This window comes from Gossypium hirsutum, chromosome A12 (genome assembly GCF_007990345.1).
Source record: "Gossypium hirsutum isolate 1008001.06 chromosome A12, Gossypium_hirsutum_v2.1, whole genome shotgun sequence".
NCBI lineage: Eukaryota > Viridiplantae > Streptophyta > Magnoliopsida > Malvales > Malvaceae > Gossypium > Gossypium hirsutum.
The window spans coordinates 16,408,647-16,432,901 of record NC_053435.1 but is presented as its reverse complement, the minus strand read 5'-3'; the positions used below and the strand labels follow the sequence as shown (position 1 = coordinate 16,432,901).

The window sequence follows — 24,255 nt, the reverse complement described above, 5'->3', positions numbered from 1 at the left end:
TATAATGTAAAAATTTAAAGGTTACAATTTGTTCAAAAATTTTGTAATCTTCGTATATTTAAAATTTAATCTCTATATTTTTATTTTAAAAAATTTAGTCTTTCTACTTTTCGAATTTATAAATTTTAGATCCATTTGTTAACACTTTAATTAGAATGCTAACAATTCTTTATAAGAGCCTGTGCGAGAAATATAATGGCACTAACAATTTTACACAATAAAAGAATTTTAATAGTGCTAACAATTCTACACCAACTCTTATAAAAATACATTTAGGTTGGTTAAAAAAAATAAAAATGTTATAAAGATCTATTTATCATTCCCATTAACATTGTAACCAAGTTAAAAATAAAATATTATATAAGCTAATCACCGTGAAATCTTTAAAAGAGCCTGTGCGAGAAATATAAAAAGTCAATGATGGAAGATGAAAAAGAAGACCATTTTACACAAGTATGAACTAAAGACTCAAATGTTTTTTTAAGTGTGCAAATAATTAAGTAAAGAGTAAAGAATACCAACAGTTACTAATTTTGATTTTAATGATAAAACAGTTATTCAACTTTTAACTCAATCACTAAATTTTCGAAAAATAAAAAATCAATCACCACTAACCATTTTTCATTACAGATGTAAAGGGAGCGGCCATTTTCCATCATTCTCTCATCCTCTTCTCTCGTCTCCCTCCCCCTATCATCACTCTCCCATCCCTCTCCCTCTTCCCCACCATCCCTCCCCCTTACTCTAATTCTTTCCCTCTCTCCCACCATCCCTTTCCCACTGCTAACCCACCCACCCTTTAAGCCTCTTGACTTTGTCTCCTAAAACCATGGGTTATGTTCTTCCCAACCAAAATTCTCAGTTAAATGAATAAAAAAAAGTATTGTTCTTAATTAAATCAAAGTTCATATATAATTTTGAGATTTATATCTAAAAATTTTAAAATATTAAAATTTTATCAATCGCATTTAGTAGAGTTTGAAAATGAGATTATATTATCTTTTAGAAGAATACTACTTACTATAATTGTTTTATAATACAATCAAACACAATTTATAATTGCTAGATTTGTTTAGGTGATAAATTTGAATATTTTTTAATTATTTAAATAATTACAAAAAATGTTATTTCAATTAATTAATCAGTTAAATAATACTTTTGGTTATTCCAAATATTTTTATACTATCTCAAGACGAATTATTTGTCTGTAAACTAATATCTTAATTTGCAAAAAATAAAATAAAACAAAAAGTATAGTGGAAATCTAAATATTAACATTATTTTACGAATTCTTAATATTTATGACGAAAGCCCACAAATATCTTAATATGTCATCATTCTCTTTTAAGTTAATCACTATTGTTGAGTGATTGACTATTCTAAAAAACTTTGATACAAAATAAAAAAGAGCATGTGCACAATGATAGATTAAGAAAGCTTACTTGAGAGATTAAATAGAGAGCTTGAGTCAAATAAACATGCTCCCAATAACATTGATATAATACTAAAAAAATATATGTATTTTTAAAATATTAAAAATTTAATATAAAATTTTATTCAAATTTCTTTTTAAAGCTATCGGTTAAGCGGGAATAGGGGATCCTTATCGCCGCTATTTTCTGTTACATTGTTATTTGCGGCAGCCATTCACTGCGATTGATTTGAACTTTGTTTATATCGCTGCGCCACCGCTATTTGGACCCCTGATTTTGATTGATATTATTTTGATTCCATTACTAAATTCTGATTAATGGCTTCTTTTAAAAGTTTTTAACACCTATTAGCAGGAGCCAGGAGCTATGATTCGATTGTTTAAAGTAAAAGAAAAGCAGAGAGAAACTGCTGAAAATGCAAAGGATGAAGCCGTCAGGAGAAAGCAAACTGCGGGCGAGTTGCGTTTACACAAAGGTTTGCTTGTTTACTCAATCCATGTCTTATTTTATTTTCCCCCTAAATCCCCTTCATTTTTGTTGCAAAATTCTTTAGCTTTCTTAAAGATTGAATGAGATTGAGCGCTGAAGCAACTGGATTTAAGAGGATCGGTTTGATCTAGGATCCAATTAGGCAATCAGAGGTTAATCAATTTGAATGTTATGCTTGATTTTGCCTTAAATTTGCAGACATTTCTGAGCTGAACCTACCCCAATCCTGTGGCATAGCATTTCCTAATGGAAAGGATGACCTGATGAACTTCGAGGTTTCGATTCGACCTGATGAAGGATATTATCAGTAAGAGCTTTGTTTCATGACTCGTATCTTAAACCAAGTAACTTGGTTGTTTTCTAGCAATAATATTTTGGTTAAATCTGTTCTTAGAAGTGGAAAAACTCTTGTTTCACATACAATTCGGCTTATCGCATTTAATAATTTGCCCAACTTACTGCTGCTTTCGCAGCGGTGGCACATTTTTGTTCTCCTTCAAGGTTTCTCCCATCTATCCACATGAGGCACCCAAAGTTAAGTGCAAGACAACGGTAGGTCCCCTGATCCTTGTACCCAAATCGTGTTGGTTTATGTTCTGTTTTGGTTATAACCTGGGTTGTTTGGTGTTGTACTCCGATTTCCAGATCTACCATCCAAATATTGACTTGGAAGGAAATGTTTGCCTTAACATCTTACGTGAAGACTGGAAGCCCGTGCTCAATATAAACACAGTAATCTATGGACTATATCATCTGTTTACGGTAATGGCTATTGTATTTCTATGAATTTGCTGCCATCTTTTCCAAGTATTTGTATCCGTATGATATTTGAATCTTGTGTGAAGGAACCAAATTACGAGGATCCTCTAAATCATGATGCTGCTCAAGTGTTGAGGGATGATCCAAAGTTGTTCGAGTCTAACGTGAGATGGGCTATGAAGGGTTGCCGTATCGGAGACACCTTTTACTCACAGTGTATCTAGCTTTTGCGAGTGTAACGTATGTCACTGAGGGCTTTAGAATGTGACATTCACCGTAAGCTCATACTGATGTCGTTGCTGTTTGCTTTGGTGTAGCAGGAAACCGCATGTGCTTGTTCTATATGGAATTGGACTTCGTCTTTGCAGCTCTCCTTTTAATTACAATATTCGAAAAACCTTTACTTATAGCTTTGTAATTGTGTATCTTTGCCCTGCACCCCTACCTTTATTTGAAAATACCCAAGATTCGTGTGGTTTTCACACAAGGGCTTCTCTCCTTCTATATTATAATAACTTGCGTCCTTTGTTTCAACACAAGATTTGGTTTCTGTTTTACCATTTTCTTCACCTCTCAAGACTTTGAATAAAAGGAGACGAAAACATAAACAAAACCTGGTCTCCTACGTAACAATGTCACCAAGTAATCACAAGACAAATGAAAACAAAGAAAATGATTGAAGTTTTCTTCCCGAAACTAATTGTCACCATACTAGCTGCAGTCTACTGTGTATATATATATTGTTATTTTTATATATTAAATAATGAGATTAAAGATAAAAATATTTATAAAAATGAAATTTTAATTGAAATGGTAAAAAAATTATTTTAAAAATATTGGTGATATCAGTTAAAATATTATATATGTAAAATTTACAATACCAAATAAAAAAATACTTATCAATTATATAAAATTTTATTTAACAAGTTTCATAAATACAATCCATCATCAAATTAATTCAAAATAAACAAGCAAAAAAAAAATCATAAATCAAGGTTTATAGGTTAAAAGAGGCCTTATGAAAAAAAAAATCCATTGAGCCCCTGCACTAAATTCGCACCCAATTAAGCTCTTGCTGTTAATAAAAAAATCAATTAAGCCCTTTCGTTAACAATTTCATTCTTTGACCATGTTGATCGTTAAAATTAGTTGATGAACCAATCAAATGGTGACATGTGAAAGCTTTTGATTTAAGCTTGTATCTCTCATTAAAAATTATAGATTTATGAACTTTATAAAAATCTAATAAATTATAATTTTTTTATAAAAATCGTAAAAAGCTTATAAATGTTATAAAAATATAATAAGTTCTAATAAATTATAAAAAATATTTTTAATAAAATTATAAAATATATGTAAACTACAAAAATTCATTTATTGGTTCCTCATTTTAAAAATTAGACCCCTAAAATAAAAATAAACACATGACATTAGATCAACTATTGGATAATGAGAATAATTGTCATAATCAATATTGTTTAAATTGAACTGGGTAAGCCAATTGAATTAGTTGGCCGAAATCAATAAGGCTATTGGCCCAAAGAAAGCCATAGATCGATTGGGTCAAGAACTGTGTGGTTAAATCAGATTGTTTTATATTTTAATTTTTTTTTATCTTTTAATGATTTATTTCATGGAACCAAACTGATCGGTCAAACCAATGAATTGGTGACTTGATCGGTTCGACCACCAGTCTAATTCTGAAAATCTTGGTCAAAATATTTTTTGCTGACATATGCTAATAGTTGAATAATGAAATTTGGTTTGATAATATCTCACTGTACCAAAAAAAAACTTTGTATCTTACATGCTTAGCACATGATTTTTAACTTTTCAAGGTCCAAACTACTAAATTATACTTAAAAAGTAGGATATAAAAGTTTTAAAAATAAAAATAACAATTTATCAATTAAAAAGAGAGGATCATGCAATTATCGTTTTATTTGCGAAATATCGAGAACATTTTATTCAACATGAACATGATCCTAACGACCTGACGACTCTTTCCATTATTCAATGGTTGTTCTGATGTCATGTGTTTATTATGATTTTAAGACTTTAATTTTTTTTATAATTTCTAATTTTTTTAGTATTTTTATATATTTTTTATAATTTTTTATTTTATTTTTGAGTTTTACAAAATTTTAAATATTTTAAATATGTTTTATCAATTTTATACTTTTTAAAATTTATTAGATTTTATAAATTTTTATAATATTTATAAGTTTGTGTGATTTCTTATAAATTTTTATAATTTTTAAAGTTTATATCAATTTTAATATTTTTTATGAGAAAATATAATATAAAATAAAAAGTTGTCATGTGTCACTAATAAATTGGTTCGTCAATTAATTTTAACTATCAACATGGTAAAAAATAGAAACCGTTAGCGTAAGGGTTAATTGATATTTTGATTAATGACAAGAACTTAATTGGGTGCCAATTTGGTGTATGGGCTTGATTAATTTTTTTTTTATTTTTTTTTCTGTTAAGGGGTTTTAGAACTTATAAGCCTAAAATAAATAATTTATTTTTTAAAAATTTTAAATCGTAGTCATCTTTTACAAAAAAGACATAGGTTGATTTTTTTTTCAATTTTAAACAAATAATTTAATTTTGAGACGTACACAGCTCACAGTCCGTCAATGATAATAGAATCGGCTTTAAATTTCCTTTATATATATTTTTCTTTTTTATTTGTTACCTATAGAGCCGGTTTTAATTAGAAAAAGTCAAGCCTTTTAAAAAATTTCACTTACAACCTTTGGATAGCTTTGTCCAAAAGCAAACAGAATTTTACGGTTTGGGTATCTTAAAAATTTATCAACGAAAACTTCTTCGTTCAGGTAAATTTTTTTATATATATATATATTAATTTATGTGAGTAGTTTTTATTTATTTATTATGGTAGTTATTTATTTATTTATTATGGTTTTATTATGGCTTAATAAGTAAATGAAATTAGAGAAACATCAATGATAAACATGTTTGAAAGGTATGTGTATCTTTGACTCCTTGGTATGTATGAGGTATGTTAAATAAGTATGTGTATAATGGGATATTCAATATGTCTAAGATATGTTTAACGAATATATGTTTATGCGTGCTATGTGATATCTGATTGTTATCTTCGTTGAATAATGTTTTGTGACACAATCGAATAATATTGATGTCAAACATGGTTTGAGGTACGTATGAATGTAACTTCTCGATCTTGGTGATATTTTGGAATGTGTATATATTTGTATATACTTGAGATTGTGATACCTTATGATGATAATGCCAATTCATTTAATTATAATTTATTTTAATGAATTATTGATAAAGAAAAGAATGCCCAATTAACTGTGTTGGATAGAGTTATGGGTATAATTGGCATGTCATAGGGTCTGTTTGATAGGTGGGAGATCCACGCTTTATTTGTGTTATATTCAGCATCTTGTGCGTGTTATATTCAATGTTTTATGTGTGTCAATTTGATTTATGTCTTTATGTGTGTCAATTTGATTTAGGTCTTTATGTGTGTTATACTAGTGTGGTTGGTGGGATCAATGTATTTATGCTTGACTAGCACTTTAACGCATGCATTAGTGTACTGGTGGATTGATCCATGTATCTATCCTCAAACTCGAGTTACTTAGTGGTCATAATAATAAAACGAATGTGAATTGTAAATAATAAAGGATTATGTTATAAACTTAAATATTGATATCGATTGTGTTATAAGAAACAATATGCTAATTCCCTGAGGGTTCGTTGATATTATTGACAGTTAAAACTTAAGAGTATAAAACGAATACCTTGCGAATGTTTTAAAGTTGGATAACATGAAATCTTATGTAATTCAATGATTTTTACCTACCTTGCTCAAGTTAATTTCAGTTTATTTGTATTGATTTCAAAATTATGTTAGCATTGTTAAATATCCAATACTCAATGTACGGTATATGTTTGTTTAAGGAACAGGTTCAGGATGGCTTTTGGTAAAATTCGAGACTGTTAACAACAGCAATAATGAGAAAAGAAGAATTCTATCATATCATTAATTGAGTTTAAGGGGTGTATTTAATACAAACGCTGCTATTAACTAACTAACAGTATTAATCGTTTAACTAATCTTGTTTAACAACATAACTACTGTCTATTAATACTAAAGCTATTCATAACATGCCCCGAGCTTTATCAACTTTCTTCCCTACTCAAAACTTCACGATTGTTTGGCACCACTCGCAGCTGGCTTTTAAACTTGCTGAATAAACCTATTGAGAGAGGTTTTGTCAAAATATCACCAATCTGATCTTGACTGGATATATGTCCTACTTGAAAGGATCCATATGCAACCTTCTCTCTTACAAAGAATAGATCCAATTCGACGTGCTTAAACTTGGAATGCATGACAGGGTTGCTTGCAACTGCGACAGCAGCTGAACTATCGCACCAAACCAATGCCTTTGTTTTAACAGGAGCACAAAGCTCAGACAACAAAGACTGAATCCAGACCATTTCGGTAGTGACATGAGCAAGACTTCTGTATTCTGCCTCTGCTGTAGACCTGGAGACTACTTGCTATTTTCTAGAGCTCCAAGAGATTAGATTGCTACCAAAGAAAACAAAAAATCCTGATGTGGATCGTTGATCATCTAAGTCAGACCCTCAACTAGCATCTGAATATCCTTCTAGTAAAAATTTTGTAGACCGAGTAAACTGCAATCCATGACTCAGAGTCCCTTGCAAGTATCGTAGGATCCTTTTTGAGAGCCTTAAAATGAGAATCCAAAGGGTTATGCATAAACTGACAAACCTTATTAACAGAAAAAGGCAATGTCTAGACTGGTAATAACAACATATTGGAGAGCACCAACGATACTTCTAGAAAGATGCTCATGTTCAATGGGACTACCCTCATGAGCAGAGAGATGGTAGGTAGATGCCATAGGTGTAGGAGAACTGTTTGACTTGTCCATGGAAGCTCTTTGAAGTAAATCCTGAATGTACTTCTACTGACTAAGAAAGACACCATTTGATGAATACATGACTTCAACCCCAAGAAAATAGTTCAATCTCCTCAGATCCTTGAGAGAGAAACGTTTATTGAGTTCTGTAACAAACCTGTCTATTGCCTGAGAGTTATTTCCAGTGACAATAATGTCATCAGCATAGACTAGGATATAAATCAATCGGGATCCTGACTTGTGAATGAAAAGAGAGTTGTCAGCCTTAGATGCTTGAAATTTAGTCTCGAGAAGAAACTCTTTAAGTTTATGAAACCAAGCCCAAGGTGCTTGCTTGAGGCCATATAATGCTTCCCTCAGCTTGCAGACAAGTTGTTGACCATCTGGTCCTTGCTTTTCAAACCTTGGAGGTTGCACCATGTAAATGTCTTCCTATAAATCACCATTTAAAAAGGCGTTATTGATGTTCACCTGTCTGAGAGACCACCCTAGTGAAACAGCAAGAGCCAGCATCAGTCTGATCGTTGTGGGCTTGACCACAAGACTAAAAATCTCCTGAAAGTCAATGCTTGCTTCTTGAAGATAGCCTTTAACAACCAAAACTGCCTTTATACCGAGCCACTAAACCATTTGAGTTTCTTTTCACTTTGAAAATCCACTTACAGCCAACAACTTGACGTCCTGTAGGCAGAGGCACGAGATCCCAAGTGCAATTGAAAATTAAAGCATTGGATTCTACTTGTGCAGTTGCAGTCCACACAGGGCTTTGAAAAGCCTCACTAATGGATGAAGGCTCCTTTTCAGTCAGAAGAGAGGAGAATGTTTTTGGTTTGAAAATCCCACTTTTAGAACGAGTTTGCATAGGATGCAAATTCACAGCAGTAATAACTCTTGAAGAAGAGGCAAGCTGAGTACGTACTAGTGAAACACTAGCTGCTTTTGAAGTACCAGAACATGTCTCAAGAGAAGGACTATTTTAAGGAGGAGCAGGCATAGGAGGATTCCTAATTAACCCGGAAGAAGTAGGAGTAGTTATAGGAGAACTCCTAAGTAACTCGGAAAAAGTAGGAGTTGTCATATGAGAACTCCTAAGTAACCCGGAAGAAGTGGGACCAGCAGAAAAGTATGAAGAACCAGAGGAACATGAGAGCGTTGACGATTGACCCTAATAGAATCTATAGTTGAACAGGAAGAAAAACCAGTCTAAAAAGGAAACTAGGACTCATCGAAAACCACATGATGAGACAAAAGTACACGACCATCTCCAGTAAGGCACTTATAGCCTTTTTGATTGATACCGACACCAAGAAAAACACACCTCTCAGACCTAAACTATAGACCTTAAATGAGGAAAACAGGCACAACCAAATACCTTCAAGTGGGAATAAACAAGTTGATGCTTGTAGAGTTTCTCATATGGACTGATTTGATATAGAATAGGTGTAGGTAACCTGTTGGTCAGATAGGCTGTATGAGCAAAAGCATAGGACCAAAACTTCAAGGGCATAAAAGACTGAGCTAACAAAGTCAACCCCATTTCAACTATTTGTCTATGTTTCCTTTCTGCAAACCCATTTTGCTCAAAGGTCTGGGGACATGTGACCCTATGCTGGATGCCAAGACGAGAGAGCTCTTTGGACAGAGAACGATACTCTCCCCCCCAATTGCTTTGAGGCACCTTGATGAAATGATTGAATTGAACTTGAACCATCCGATAAAAGTGAAGAAAACACTGAAACACCTCAGACTTGGACTTTAGAAAATACAACCAAGTATATCTGCTATGCATGTCTATAAAAGAAACATAATAAGAGAAGCCATTTGATTGCACATGAGCTGGTCCCTAAACATCAGACATGACAAGTTCAAAAGGTGAAGAGTACAATGTTTGTGAAGAATTAAAAGGCAATTTATGAGATTTTCCTAGTTGACAAGCTGTACATATGTTGGGTAGACTGGTGCTCTTAAAAGAAACATTACAAGTATGCAAAACATTAGCAAGTGTAGTAGCACATGAATGGCTGAGTCTGCTGTGCCATAATGCAGGAGAAGAAACTTGAGCAATGTAAAGAACAGGCAATCTGGGCTTTTGAACAACAACACTTCTACCAGAACACGAGATACCAAATCTATAAATTTCTTTATGCATGTGGCCCACTAACAGAGTTTTTTTGGTTCATATATCTTTCACAAAACACATATAAGGGTGAAATTCAAAATAAACAACGTTATCTTGAGCAAACTGTCTTAAATTCTTGCACACTGTAGGAACATATAGGACAGTCTGAAGGCGTAAGAGCCTCAACCCAACCATAAAGTTGGAAGAACCTATGTGAGCAATAGATACAGAGTCACCATTGCCCATAGACACTTGACTTGCACTTGTGTAGGGGGAGGCAGTTGTGAGATTTTCCATATTAGGAGTGATGTGATTTTTTGCCTCAGAGTCAGGATACCATATCTGATCAGGTGGAGAAGATGCAAGAGCTCAAAGAGACAGCTGACTGGATGAATTTTGAGGAAATGACCCACAACAATGAGACATAGAAGGAACAGAAAAAGAACAACCTTTGCCATGTAGCGGATGGTAGTTGACTGTCATCGAGTTAGTTGAGCCAACACCGGAGAAGTTTTCATCAAACCTGTGATAACAGGTTTGAACCATATGTCCAACCTTACCACATAACTGACACTGTAGCCTGGAGCAAGACTAACCTCGACCATTCTTATGAGACCTACCACAAGACCAGCCATGACCTTGACCTTTGTAGCCTTGCTTATGGTCCTGAGAATATCGATTGGACTCAACAGGCTATTTCGAACCAATGTCAGTGTCTTGTTGTCGAGAAGCTAAATTTTCTTGGCAAGGACCTTTTGTTAATAGATCCAGTTGTCGTCCTTCACAATCAATCAACATTTCAGTCAACAAGTCAAGAGATAAATGAGTGGCAGAGGCAAACACCCGAATAGAGTCAAACTCGAGTGAAAAGCCAGCCAAGATGACACTCACTTGTTCTTGCTCAGAGACAAAACTACCAGCAGCAGTCAAATTATCACCAAGATGCTTTACCTTTGATACATATTCTTTAATAGAAAGATTAGTTTTCTTGAGCGAGTATAGAGCATGGCGCATGCTCGAGATTTTAATGGTAGACTTTGCATTAAATCTTCTCTCAATGGTCGACCATATATTAAAACTTGTTTTGGAAATTGTAAGATGGACCAAGACATCATCTGTCACAGTAGACAATAGCCAAGAAGCTAGAAACTTATCTTGCTTCTTATGAACAAGAAAAGCTGGATTTCAAGTTCCTGTCCTTCAGATCCAATGATAAAATGAGGAGGAGAAAGAACTGTACCTAGTACAAACCCTTCAAGACCATAACCCTCAAGAATCAACAAAAGCTGATGCTTCTATAAAAGAAAGTTGTGCTCAGCAAGTTTGATAGTGTCGTGTTTGGAGAAGTAATGAACTGTAGGTGCTTGTGAATGAATAGCCTTCCCAGTGTTAGAGGAGTGACGAGGCGTGTCAACCACTGGTATAGTGTCTGGAACAGTTTCGGTGGCCATGGAAAGAAAAGAGAAAGAAAAAAAATTCTACACCAAGAAGACCTTGGCTCTTGATACCATGTTAACAACAACAATAATGAGAAAAGAAAAATTCTATCATATCATTAACTGAGTTTAGAGGGTGTATTTAATACAGACTCTGCTATTAACTAACTAACAGTATTAACCCTTTAACTAATCTTGTTTAACAACATAACTACTGTCTACTAATACTAAAGCTATTCATAACAGAGACTCGTAAAGCATCCCAAGTACAAGACTCAGCTCAGACAAATTTGTGTTCTTTTAACTATTTCCTAGGTTAGAGTCTCAAGGTTTTAATGATATCTTAGAGACTTCTTATATGTTTTAGTATTGTTGGATATTAAGGTGCCTTATAGTTGAACTTAGTTATATGATGATGATGATGATGATAGTTATTTGCATAGTTCAGCTTGTTATATTATCTTTCTATGACTATTTGATGTGTTGTAAGCTATGATCGTGAATGGTTTGGATGTATTTATACAAGCTAAATCGATGCATATCAATGGGGTGCTATGTTGGCATAGGTTACTTTGAATTTTGACTCCGATGTCGACCTCGTGTAACCACGAGACTTGTTAATTAAATACAATTGACATCTATAATGCATGTACATAAATAGCAATGATGATTAAATTGTTTGATGTTTATAAGTTAAGAGTAGTGGAAATGTATTGCGTTAGTCTGAGTTGCTTTGGTAATATAATGTGACATCATACATTTAGATTCGACGACTAAATCGGGTTGAGTGTAGTGTGTTACATTATTTATATTGATAAATAAATTTTTGGCTTACATATTTGTGAATATTTATTTAATTTTATTTTTATTTACTTTGAATCATAATATATATTATTGACTTGCATATTTATTTTTTTCTTTCTCAAATTTACCTTTTTAAAGTTTCTTTTTTATATATGGATAGTTATTTAGTGTACTCGATGGAAAATTTTAACTCTACAATTGAGATTAATATTTTGCCACATGTCCAATATATTAATTTTCTTATTTTTTTAATTATAATTTAAGGGTATATTGAAAAATCTCAACCACATTTGTAAAGTTGAAAAATGACATTAAGTGTCTACTAAATAATTTCCCCTCTATATATATATATATATTAATTTAAAAATACATTATACTAAAAATATTTATCTTTGACAAAGGACCACTGCTTTGAAAGAATATAAATACTTCACCAAAGATTTCTAAAAATATGATTAATTCACAAGAGAACATATTGTTGCATGTTAGTATCATTTATCTTATGTATATTAAAAAATATTTTTTAAAATTAGTTTATTGAATTTTATGATGGACAAGAGATTAAAACGGGAAGAAATTTTGGTGGGTAATTAGTTAGCAAAACTTGGGGTATATAATATAGGTCTCCAAAATTTATCAACTGGAATAATTTGCGATCGATATGAAATAGGGAGCTTCTAATCTATAATACGTAACAGTCTCTCAATATGCCACATGACAGATATAATTTTTTAAAAAATTAAAATTATATTAAATAATAAAGAATATTATTTTTTTTCACATAAAAAATGTATTATCTTAGTCGGGGTCTATACGAGCTTACAAAAACTCTTTTCATAACCTGAGACCATTAGAGGACTAAACTAAAAAGTTTCAAAATATTTTGGGTTGGAGTTGCGACTTCAAAGGTGCGATGTTGCGACCTCCAGTTGGTTGACATAACAACTTGAGGACTAAAATGTAAAATTTCCAAACTTCACTGAGTTGGCATTGCGACATTAAAGGTTGGTGTCACGACATCTATATGGTGGTGTCGCGACCTTAAGAGCAATCTACTACAAGCTCAATCCCTTTTTGTTTCCACCCTATCAATCACATAATATGGCTGACTTTTAAGACCTATAATGGCAAGCATAACAAGTAAATGTTCATCCCAACTTCTCAATTGATTATATCATGCCAACTCATGCAATTAAGGCTTAAGAAACCTTTAAAACCAAATGCTCAAATGGCACACACAATCCGTGACAAAAAACTAGGCATAATTAGACCATATATCAAGCTTAACACACACATACCCATAGGCACAAATCCAATATTATCATTCATAATTAGGGATGACATTTTACATATTAAAGACCTTATATATATGCCACAACATGAGATACCAAAATGTACATATTTCTACCGTCTTGATGATAGTGTGTTATCTGTACTGATCTGGCTTGATGAGTTCTACAAGCTAGAGATCTACATGTAGGAAAAACAACGATAGATAAACATTTAATGTTTAGTAAGTTCAAATGGAAATTACAACACTTACCTTGCACATAGATGAGCATGCTACTACCAAAAGGATTTGGCATACATTTGGTTAAAGCTTGACACATAATGTCACAACAAAGTGCATAACAAGCATAAATATACAAATGTGTTAGGCATTATAGCATGTACAAAACATCACCAACTCATTCCAATACATAGAAGATCATCATAATTTCATATACTATCATCAATTCATAAGTTCATTCCATTTCAATTTAAATCACATTTCATAATACCTTACCAAATTCGATTTATTTCATTTTCTAATCTCAAGATTCAATTTCAAGTTTTGCCCAATAGAACCTTAGTAAAATGGACTCGGACATGCGGGTGAACTACACGACACCAAGATAGCTCAAATGAGAATAAACTATACCACACCAAGGGACCAAAATGCAAAGCCCATAGGCATCAAATGTTTAATCATATTCAAATACGTCCCTCCACCACCCTAAGGTCTTCATAGAGACAAAGAGTATTCTATAATCCGCAACAGATGTTGGATTTCGAAATAACCTGTCATAATATCATCAACTATCCCATACACAAACGCGCATAAGATCATATTGACATGCCAATTGTATCCTAGCTTTTTACTAAGTTCATATGGGTATCAATCATTCATATTTGCATATTCATACCCTGTACTGTCACATATCAATTTCCAAATTCTGTCGGTTGAATCTAAAAATGAATATTCATACATTTAATGATCCACTCTCCTAGATACAACAACATATATAATATTATTCACTTATTCATTTCAATTCAATCACATTTACTAGCCATGTGTGTCAATTTCCACAAATATCATAACTTATGATCAAACATAGATATTGTAACACCTTGAACCCGACCTAATCTGTTGGGTCTAGATATTAGGTATTACTTCACAAACTTAGAAAAATTTTAAAACAATCAACAATTATTCTTTATTTAAAACATTATTTATTTAAATGTTCAATATTAAAGAACTAAATAAAGGTATTTTAAAAAATAAAATAATACATCAGAATAATTACAACTTATTACAACACTAGAAGTTTGCTAAGGACAGACTCTCAGAACATAATCCTACAATACACCACTATTTAAATATATCCAATGTATGCATAATATCCTAGATTGTCACTTCGTTGGCCTAATGTGGCTTGTCTCTCCTATCGAACTCATTCACACGATATAACCTGAAACAAAAACATAATACTTATAAGTTACACGAACTTAGTGAGTTTGAAAATACAATTTACCCATAAACTTTTCATGTTGAACTCTTCATCTTGATTATTTAGATTACCAAATCTGTCTTTGGCTGATACCTTTACATCGTCCAAAACACACATATATATACCCATGCGCCACTTACCATACTTAATAAATTATCCTTAACTTAACACATTGGCTGATTTTAGATTTTACCAGATAATACTACTTCTTCTTCTCTATTCAGACAACTTGTATCGTTTATTCCAGAACAATTGTTCACAAACACCGTTCACTGACAGATATCTACACTTTTGGCAGATTCCCTTGCGGAGTTGAATATCATTAGTATACCAATCAAATTATTTCATATTTCAACACCCAACACAACTCATATGTATTCTGAACTAATAGATCATTCAGAAATGTTCCTCACAACTCTTGATACAAAGCAAGACAATACCTAAATTGACAGATGGTGTAATTACTAGATAGTTCTATAGTCAAAACATGAAGCTATTCATATATAGCGAATACCAACAACTCAGATTTCCCAACCCTATATATCACAGATGAAATCAGACTGATGAACACTTTTTTATCTCTTATTACTAAAAATACTTCCAGATTCTAAACTAACAGATGATCACGGTGGATAACCTCTTTAAACACACAGATTTATTCGATTATATAACAGAACTAATCAACCCAAAATAACTCTAGAGATATCATATTCTTATCAAAGACTTATCTATCGAAGAACTTCTCAGAATTTATCCAGAACTTATCTCAAGGGCGATACATAATTCACCACATAGACTTAGCAGAGTAAGCTACAAAGGTAAAATAGAATGTACCACAAAGGCGACATATAGGATATGCAACATAGGCTTAGCAGATTACGCCACAAAGGCCAAATAGAAGTACAACACAAGGGCCAACAGAATAAGCCACAAAGGCTAAAAAAGATGCCACCTAAATACCCAAGAATTACTGTGTTTGTGATATAGATTTGCCTAAACTCACTTCGCGTGAGGTTTGCCCATCATTGCCTTAGGACTCGTAGAAAACCCCAGTCGATAAATGCAACTCATCCTCTTTTTCCAAAATGTGCCGTGACCATTGACTTTCCTTACAATTGTCATATCGAAATTCGTGTTTACTATCCTGATAGACTTCATTGAATACCACTGTGATGTCAAGACTCACATCACATAATCATGTATCAGAGTATTACATCCCGGGCACATACACATAGTTTCTTCACAGAATCACATGCACTCATACATACAATTTATTACATACGTAACTCACAAGGACACTATAACAAGATTGTATATATATTTTTAGTAGTCATTCAAGTATTCATGCATTGTTACTAGAACATAAATCACAAGAAAACTATCTAGAATGACTTGTAGGTGTCGATATTAGGGACTCACTGACTCTCACCTTGTTGTAGGTCATAATCCACCGAACGTCTTTCACGAACCAACAACACCAACTTTTTAAAAGGAAATGGATTCACCATTAAAACCCATTTATAGGCAAATTGCTAACATTTCAACTAAAAATAATCCTCATGAAAGGCTTTGTACTTACAACTTACTGTTTATATATTTCTTATAGACTTACTCTTCCAAAACTTAACATGTAGAGTTGTATTACTTACTAGGAGGTAAACCAACTAATGATGAAATAAAGAACTATAGCCTCTAGCTTAATGAGGAAGAGACAATATTTAGATTTAAGAAAAAGAAACAAAGAGTAATATTGAAGGAAGAATAAACTCCCTCCCAAACACTTTTGACCCCTATATATTGATACGTCTAAATTATATAGTTTTTTTAACACCTTTTTACTTATAATCTACGCAAATTTCGAGTATATGAATAGCTAATTGAGTCATTTTAGTTCATATTAAGACATTGGGCATAATTCTAGTAAAATGTGTAATTTTATGAAATTAAGTATTAATTTTACATAATTTTACTATTTTATGTTACATATTAATTTTTGTTCAATTTGCTACTGTTGGACCACTGAATTAAATAAACGTGGGAGCCAAGACACACATGGAAATGAGCTAATATCTACTCCATGTGGAGGGCAACACAAAAAATTTGACCCAAAAAAATTAATCAAGCCCAGTTGAAAGTTGGTTGCTAAGAAGGGTTAGTTTACTAGCTAGTTGGATTGTCAAAACTGTTCAACAAGGGGGAGAAGAGCCCAAATCAGCTAAGGCATGGAAATTAAACCAAATGAGCTTTGGAATATTTGAATTGAAGGTTTTTGTATATGTGAAAAAGAAAATAGAAATCAACCCTAAACTTAACCTTTGAAAACCGTCCAACCCTTTGCATGATTCATGCATAAAATCAAGCATGAATCAAGCAACCACTCAACCCGCTCTCCACAATTTATGGTCGGCCAAGCAAGGGAGAAATCCAAGGGATATCCATGCTGTTTTTAGAAAAATCCCAAGCCACTCCTCTAGTATAAATACCACCTCCCATCTCCCATTTTATTCATCCTTCATTCACAACATTCTCCATCCTTTCTCTTCTCCCTTCCATGCCTAAAGCATTCCCATTTCCCCATTTTCCCTTTAGCTAGCATTTTCCCTGGAGGAAAACCACTCTTGGTTGGCCACCTTGAGGATCAATTTTCGAAAGAACAATCACGAGGATTGCAGGAAGCCACCACGATCAGTCTTCAAAGAACTGCTAAAATAATCAATAGTTTATTCTTCCTGAATCTTTATTATTGTTCTTAGTTATTCAACATGTTTTCAAATTATTTTGATATTTTTCCATTGTCAATGATGAATTAAGTTTGTTTTAGCTGGAATGATTGCATTAATTTGATAAAATTCATTTGATTCATGTTTATGATGTTTTGTGCCTCAGTTGTTCATGCTTCCAATTAAAACCATTTATGTATTTCATGCATTAAAATATGTTTGAATGCATTAGAATTAGTTGATCAATCCTAACCAGATGGCAATTAATGGATATAATAATTGGAAGGTGCATACTTAATTTAGATCCTAACCCAATTAAATTCAAGGTTCATAATAACTCAAAAAAGCTCTATTACCTTGCATAACTTTTAGAATTGTATGATTAAATTGTTTCAAACCTAACCCTCCCTGTTACTTAACATAAATTCTAAGGAATCATTAGTTAAATATGGACATAGAAATATACATGTTTTTGTAAGTATAAGACTTCGAAAGAACTTATATCAGATTCAAAGTTAATGAATAATCGAGTTGCCATGAAATTTTTTCCGAAACATTCTTAAACATGATGGGAATGAATTGAGTCAAGTGTTGTAATTATTCTAGTTTATTCATGTTATTGTTGTTAAACTTAGGAAATTGCTGCTTAACCATCTCATTGCATTTAGATTAATTTTCATTTAGTTAATTAATTTAATTTAACATCCATCACCTCAAAATATTCTGTTTTTCTTACCAACTTGTAAATTCATAATTTTGCAATTATTTGATTAACAGATACAATCTCTGTAGAGACAATTACTCTTTTACTTATTTATTACTTGATAACGACTGTATACACTTGCACATTCTATCGCAAACCATATATATATAACCAACTTCTCTTAATGGAACTTGGCAAGTATCGCTTGAATATAGAATTTGTCATTCTTAATGGCCTACAATTTCTGAGAGAAACATAAATGAAAATCCTGAATAATTAATATTTGACCAGTCAATTCAGTTAACCCCTAACCAGATCTCATTACCAGACCCAACTAACACAGTATTAAAAAGAACTGGGCGTACTATGCATGTGACTATAACTTAACTGGCTTATACTTTATTTGATATACCCTTCTCTTATATAACAAAATAAGAATAAAATAAAACCTTTAATCACCTCTATGGCAGTTACTATAGACCACTTTCTAATATGCTAGAAGGCTGTAAGTTGTGAATTCAACTACGCCAATTTGATAACTTTACAGCCCTATGCCTTAAACTCAAATTCGCTAAACTTGGGGTGTGACAAATATAATGAAAACAAACACAAGCATACCTATTAAACATGTAACGGTAGTAAGTTCCATAAGAACTTACCTTCAAAAACACAAAACGAGCTGATTTCTCAAAGCTTATTCCACAATTTTAACTTTTCCTCTACTAGCTCCACCTTTATCAAATTTCAGTTCTATAAAGTTATATATATATATATAACAATCAATATCATATATTAATACACAACAACCATTTAATGGCTCACAACAAAAATTCCATGAAATGCATGATTCTAATTAATCCCTTTTTGAATATATACATATTTTATATTTTATTTAATTTAGTCCCTAAACTCGAATAAGCATAACTTTCGGTTCCTAGCTTTGGATTAAAATATGACTTTATATTCTTTCATTAGGTACCTAATAATTTCTATTTCTAATGTAATTTCATGATAGATTTTACATTTATTCAATTTGGTCTGCAATGTTACAAAGCTAACAAACAAGCTTAACTAACTTTACAATTTAGTCTTTTTTATGATCTAAGCTCAATTTCTTTCAATTCCAAGCCTATTTAATCAATTTATCAACAATGAAAAATTTCTAACAATTCAACAATTGATCAAATTGATACATGAACTAGCTAAATCAAACTCCCATGATCACAAATCTATAAAAAATACTAGAAAAATAGCTTGATTTTCATACATAATTTAAAGGTCGTATGTTTATTGAAACTTTCTCCAACTTCTGGCTATGGTGGACGGTGAACTAATGAAGATGATGAATCTCCACTAACTTTCACCTTTATATCCTAATTAGCCATTAATTAGCCTAGTTTAATTCATGGCTTAACTAACATAATTAACAGTTAATCTCACTTAATGGAGAATGTCATCATCATCCACTAACTATAAGAAACAATGGTTTATTTATTATTTTAGTCCTTGGGATAATTGCTATTTAAGTTCTCAAGCTTTTGCTTAATTAAAATTTTATAGCGATTGGACTTTTACAATTTAATCCCCGAACCTTAATTAACTATTTTATCGACTAAATTACTTGACCATTCTCTATTATTTTCTCACCATAACTCTGTAAATATTCTTATTTTATATTTACAGACTCGGTTTATGAAAATTAAATATTCTTATTTTATATTTACAGACTCGGTTTACGAAAATGAGATTTCGAAACTACATTATCTTGTACCACTGAAGATCAAATCATTGCACATTTGTCCAAATTCATTCTAGATATATTTGTTAATAAGTTTATATGCTTTTTAACTAAAATATCAGGATATTATTATTTTGAAATTAAAAAATATATAATTTTTTTTAAAAAAAGTTAAAATATATAAATTAATATAATATAAAAAAGTTTTAACATCAAGAGTGAACATTGACAAAAGGTTGTTCAAAATTAATGTAGACATACTTTTTAGTTCTTTTATATATCTATATCTATATATATCTATATATATATATATATTTCTGTAAATTTAGAAATTTTTAGTTCTTTTATATGTTTATATATTTTTATAAATTTATAGATTTTAGATTTTTTATTAATTTATATATTATAAATTTTTATACGTTTTCTAAAATATTGTAATTCTTTTATATTTTTATAAATATATATTATATATATTTATAATAATAAAACCTAAAAATTAATATTTTATAAAAATAGAAATATATATGTGAACTTACTAAAAATATCTCAACAACCATATGTTCATATTCATTCTTGATGTAAAAAAATTATATTTTTTATTAATATATATATTTAAATATCTTTTATTTAATCTATGTTTGCCATGTGGATCAACTTGGATCTCCGACATTGATTATTAGATCAACTTGGATCTAAGATATGTTCTTCTACTTGTGGATGATGCTGATCCACTGTATCGGTTATCGAATCGTTGCTTGGAACTCGTTAACTGAATTTTTAAAAAAATAATTAATAGCATGGTGAATTAAATAAAAAAAATTCAAATAATTTAATGATTTAAATAAAAAATTTTCAAGTAGCTAAAAAATTATTTTATAACTTTTTAAATTTTAGAACTATAATTAAAAAAAAAACAAGCCTAAACGAGTAAAAAGGAAAAATAGTGAGATCAAAATTTCTGTTGATATGCAACCGTTAGCTACACATTAAATTATGGATTGTGAGCCAATCGTTATACTTAGAAAAGGGTATCAATTGTGTGGTGTAAAATTGGACTCTTCTTACTTGGATCAACCTTTCATAGCAATGAACTACTCTAGAAGGACAGATGTGAGCTTAAGAATAGATAATTTGAAAACGAATATCATTACATGAAATTTAAAATGTGTAACACAGTTGCTGGAAAAGCAAGTTTATAAACACTCCAAAATAGTCCACATTTGTTTGATAATTGAAAGAGAAGAATTCTCCAACACTTGTAAACTAAAATCAGTCTCTATTTATTGACATAAAAATACCATGACTTTTCTTCTATGCTGGCTCTTGTTTTTGTTTCAGACATGGAAAGTAAATTGGAGACTCACGTAGTACTGTTATCAAGCCCTGGTTTAGGCCACCTTACTCCAGTCCTGGAGCTTGCAAAGCGCCTAGCCACTCTGTCTAATTCCAAGGTAACCATCTTCGTTGTTCCTTCACTATCAGCCGCAGAATCTCTGGTAATCCAATCGTTTATGAGCCTGAACCTATGTCGAATCATCCTTCTCCCACCACCCGATATTTCTCACCTTGTCCATGCTGATGCCGCGGTGGTTACTCGAATAGTTGTTATTATGCGTGAAATTAAACCAGCTTTTTCATCTGCTGTCTCTGCTTTGAGTGTCCCTCCAACACTTCTCATTGTTGATTTATTCGGATATGAAAGTATGGACATCGCCGATCAATTTAAGATTCCCAAGTTTGTTTACATCCCCTCGCATGCATGGTTTCTTGCTTTGACTTTATATCTTCCGGTTCTCGATGAGGTTGTCAAGGGAGAGTACGTTGATGAAAAGGATGCTTTGTTTATCCCCGGATGTAGGCCTCTTCAACTTGAAGATGTAGTAGATCCAATGTTATGTCGATCTGATCAACAATACTTGGAATATTTAAATATGGGGATTAAGATCCCAATGGCAGATGGGATTTTGCTTAACACATGGGAGGAGCTGGAACCAGCAACGCTTGAAGCTTTGAGAGATGATAAGCTCTGGGGTGGTATCAGCAAGGCTCCAATCTATCCAGTTGGGCCAATGGTAACAACGCCAAACAGACCAATTGACTCGAACAAAAGTGAAATGTTTCATTGGCTAGACAAGCAACTGAGTGAGTCTGTTTTGTACATATCATTTGGGAGTGGGGGGATATTGACAAAGGAGGAAATGAGAGAGCTGGCTTTGGGTTTAGAGCTAAGCCAACAAAGGTTCATTTGGGTGGTCCGAACACCAGTTGTTGGAAAATCCTGTCATGGGTCATTTTTCACCGTTGGAAATGACTGCAATGATGAAAGATTAGCAGGCTATTTGCCTGAAGGATTCTTGGGCTGGAGCAACAATATGGGACTGATAATCTCTGATTGGGCTCCACAGGTTGAAATTTTGAGGCATCAATCAGTTGGGGGATTTTTGTCGCACTATGGGTGGAATTCGACCTTAGAAAGTATCACCCATGGAGTACCCTTGATAGCTTGGCCCCTATATGCAGAACAGAGAATGAATGCTACTTTGTTGGTAGAAGAGCTGAAAATAGCAGTGCGATCCAAAACATTGCCATCAAAGGAAATTGTAGAAAGAGAGGAGATAAAGTTGATGGTGAAAAGGCTAATGGATGATGAAGAAGGGCATGCAATGAGAGCTAGAGTCAAACAACTCAAATTGAGTGGAGAAAAAGCTTGGAATCACAATGGTTCTTCTTTTAAAGCGTTAGCTCAATTAATGCGTTAAGCTTTGCTTTATCTATTAAACTATATTCTGAGTCTCTTAAGAAAACTTGTGCTACTTTTATATGCTTTGGAAGAATAACACACTTTGTACTACTTCTGATTTAGCGAAACACAATTTAATTAAATATAAAAAATATATTCAAACATAAATCATAATGTGTACCAACTTCAAAATTTTAAAATCTCAGCTTCTACTGATAATACTAATACAGTATCTAAAATTAAAATTGAAGTTACAAATATGTTAGGGTCTTTTTTTTTGATAAAATGATAAATTTTGGATTCTAATGTCAATTAAATTCAATTTTAAACTAAGTTGAATAAGTAACTTTAAATAAGTATGACAACGAAGGTAAATAACTAAGATTGACAATATAAATATCATATTGGTGGACATTTCTGTAACACCCATATACCCGAGTCAAATCAATAATCCAAGTGAAAGGGTGTCACGTTTCAGGACTTATACATGACTTAAACACAACTTGTTTTCAAAGCATTTTACTAACTACTTAACACTTTCATTACCTAAGTAAATGTCACATTACTGTTCATAAATTGAAATTCGTACTTTACCATCTTACTTTGTTGATGAGATGTGATTCGGTAAGTCATTCACGAGCCCTTTCCACATGATCACTTTCCACACATTACTGGATAGAAATAACGCATTAAATTTCATGAAAGCTTAGTAAATACTTCTGTAAATCATATCACATTAGTTTATTTCTAACACTTTTATTCACATTATGTCTTATTATAATCTTTTCACTATTATACTATTGAGCACTAAATCAATGAAACAAGTCACAAATTTAAATATTTGCCTGTCAAGAATTACACATATTTAATTCACTTCACATGCCTACTTCACTTCACGAACTTATTCACTTCACATGCCTACTTCACTTCACGAACTTATTCACTTCACATAACAATTTTACTTCAGGTAGTGTAGTCCTTAGTAAGCAATAGAGGACTAAGAGGGATACACGGAATAGTCAAGGCACATAAGTGTTAATATCAAGCGCACCGAAGTATGAATATCATGTGCATCGAAATGCGAATATTAGAAGCATCGAAGTGTGAATAACAGGAGAGCGCTCGAAAATTCCAATGCATGCTAGTTATATCCCTCTAATTCCATTTTATTTATTAGAGCCTTCGCACATTCTTGTGAACATTTCTTTTAAATTCACGTCATGTTTGCACTTTTTGTTTAATTATACACAAATTTATTACTATCTTCACTTAATCAACTTATAAAATTTATAATCTTTTACCATCATCTTCACATATCTTATCATTTAATCCACTTATAAAAATTTGTAATCTTTCACTATCTTCACATATCACATTCACTTACAAGTTTACTTAATCACTAACTTTCACATCACCTAACACTTTCACTATTTTTTGTTAGTACAAATCTCTAGTGAGGAAAATCTCGAACAGACGAATGAAACTCGAACAGAAGAAGAAATAGGACAAGGCTCCAAGGCGTGTATCAAGTCACTATCTTTAATATTATATTCGCCCCCACCTATCTTTGGTGTGCAAACGAGTTCCAAGA

The 24,255-nt window shown here is 32.1% G+C and overlaps 2 protein-coding genes across 2 annotated transcripts; both read left to right on the top strand.

Moving 5' to 3' along the window:
- Positions 1 to 1,485: 1,485 nt before the first annotated feature.
- On the top strand, positions 1,486 to 3,217 carry LOC107926601 (NEDD8-conjugating enzyme Ubc12). The gene is made up of 6 exons (XM_016857499.2): positions 1,486 to 1,908; positions 2,121 to 2,229; positions 2,396 to 2,474; positions 2,568 to 2,684; positions 2,768 to 2,921; positions 3,002 to 3,217. The coding sequence occupies exons 1-5, from the start codon at positions 1,800 to 1,802 to the stop codon at positions 2,903 to 2,905; spliced, it is 552 nt and encodes a 183-aa protein (XP_016712988.2). The 5' UTR covers positions 1,486 to 1,799; the 3' UTR covers positions 2,906 to 2,921; positions 3,002 to 3,217.
- A 17,837-nt stretch (positions 3,218 to 21,054) lies between these two features.
- Positions 21,055 to 22,775, top strand: LOC107926612 (anthocyanidin 3-O-glucosyltransferase 5). The gene has a single exon (XM_016857508.2). It carries the CDS (start codon positions 21,238 to 21,240, stop codon positions 22,681 to 22,683), a length of 1,446 nt encoding a protein of 481 aa, XP_016712997.1. The 5' UTR covers positions 21,055 to 21,237; the 3' UTR covers positions 22,684 to 22,775.
- Positions 22,776 to 24,255: the final 1,480 nt, after the last annotated feature.

Coding starts and splice junctions, on each gene's coding strand:
- LOC107926601 (XM_016857499.2), top strand. CDS start 1,800: ATGATTCGATTGTTTAAAGTAAAAGAAAAGCAGAGAGAAACTGCTGAA. Junction 1,909..2,120: donor CGAGTTGCGTTTACACAAAG/GTTTGCTTGTTT, acceptor TTAAATTTGCAG/ACATTTCTGAGCTGAACCTA. Junction 2,475..2,567: donor AAGTTAAGTGCAAGACAACG/GTAGGTCCCCTG, acceptor TCCGATTTCCAG/ATCTACCATCCAAATATTGA.
- LOC107926612 (XM_016857508.2), top strand. CDS start 21,238: ATGCTGGCTCTTGTTTTTGTTTCAGACATGGAAAGTAAATTGGAGACT.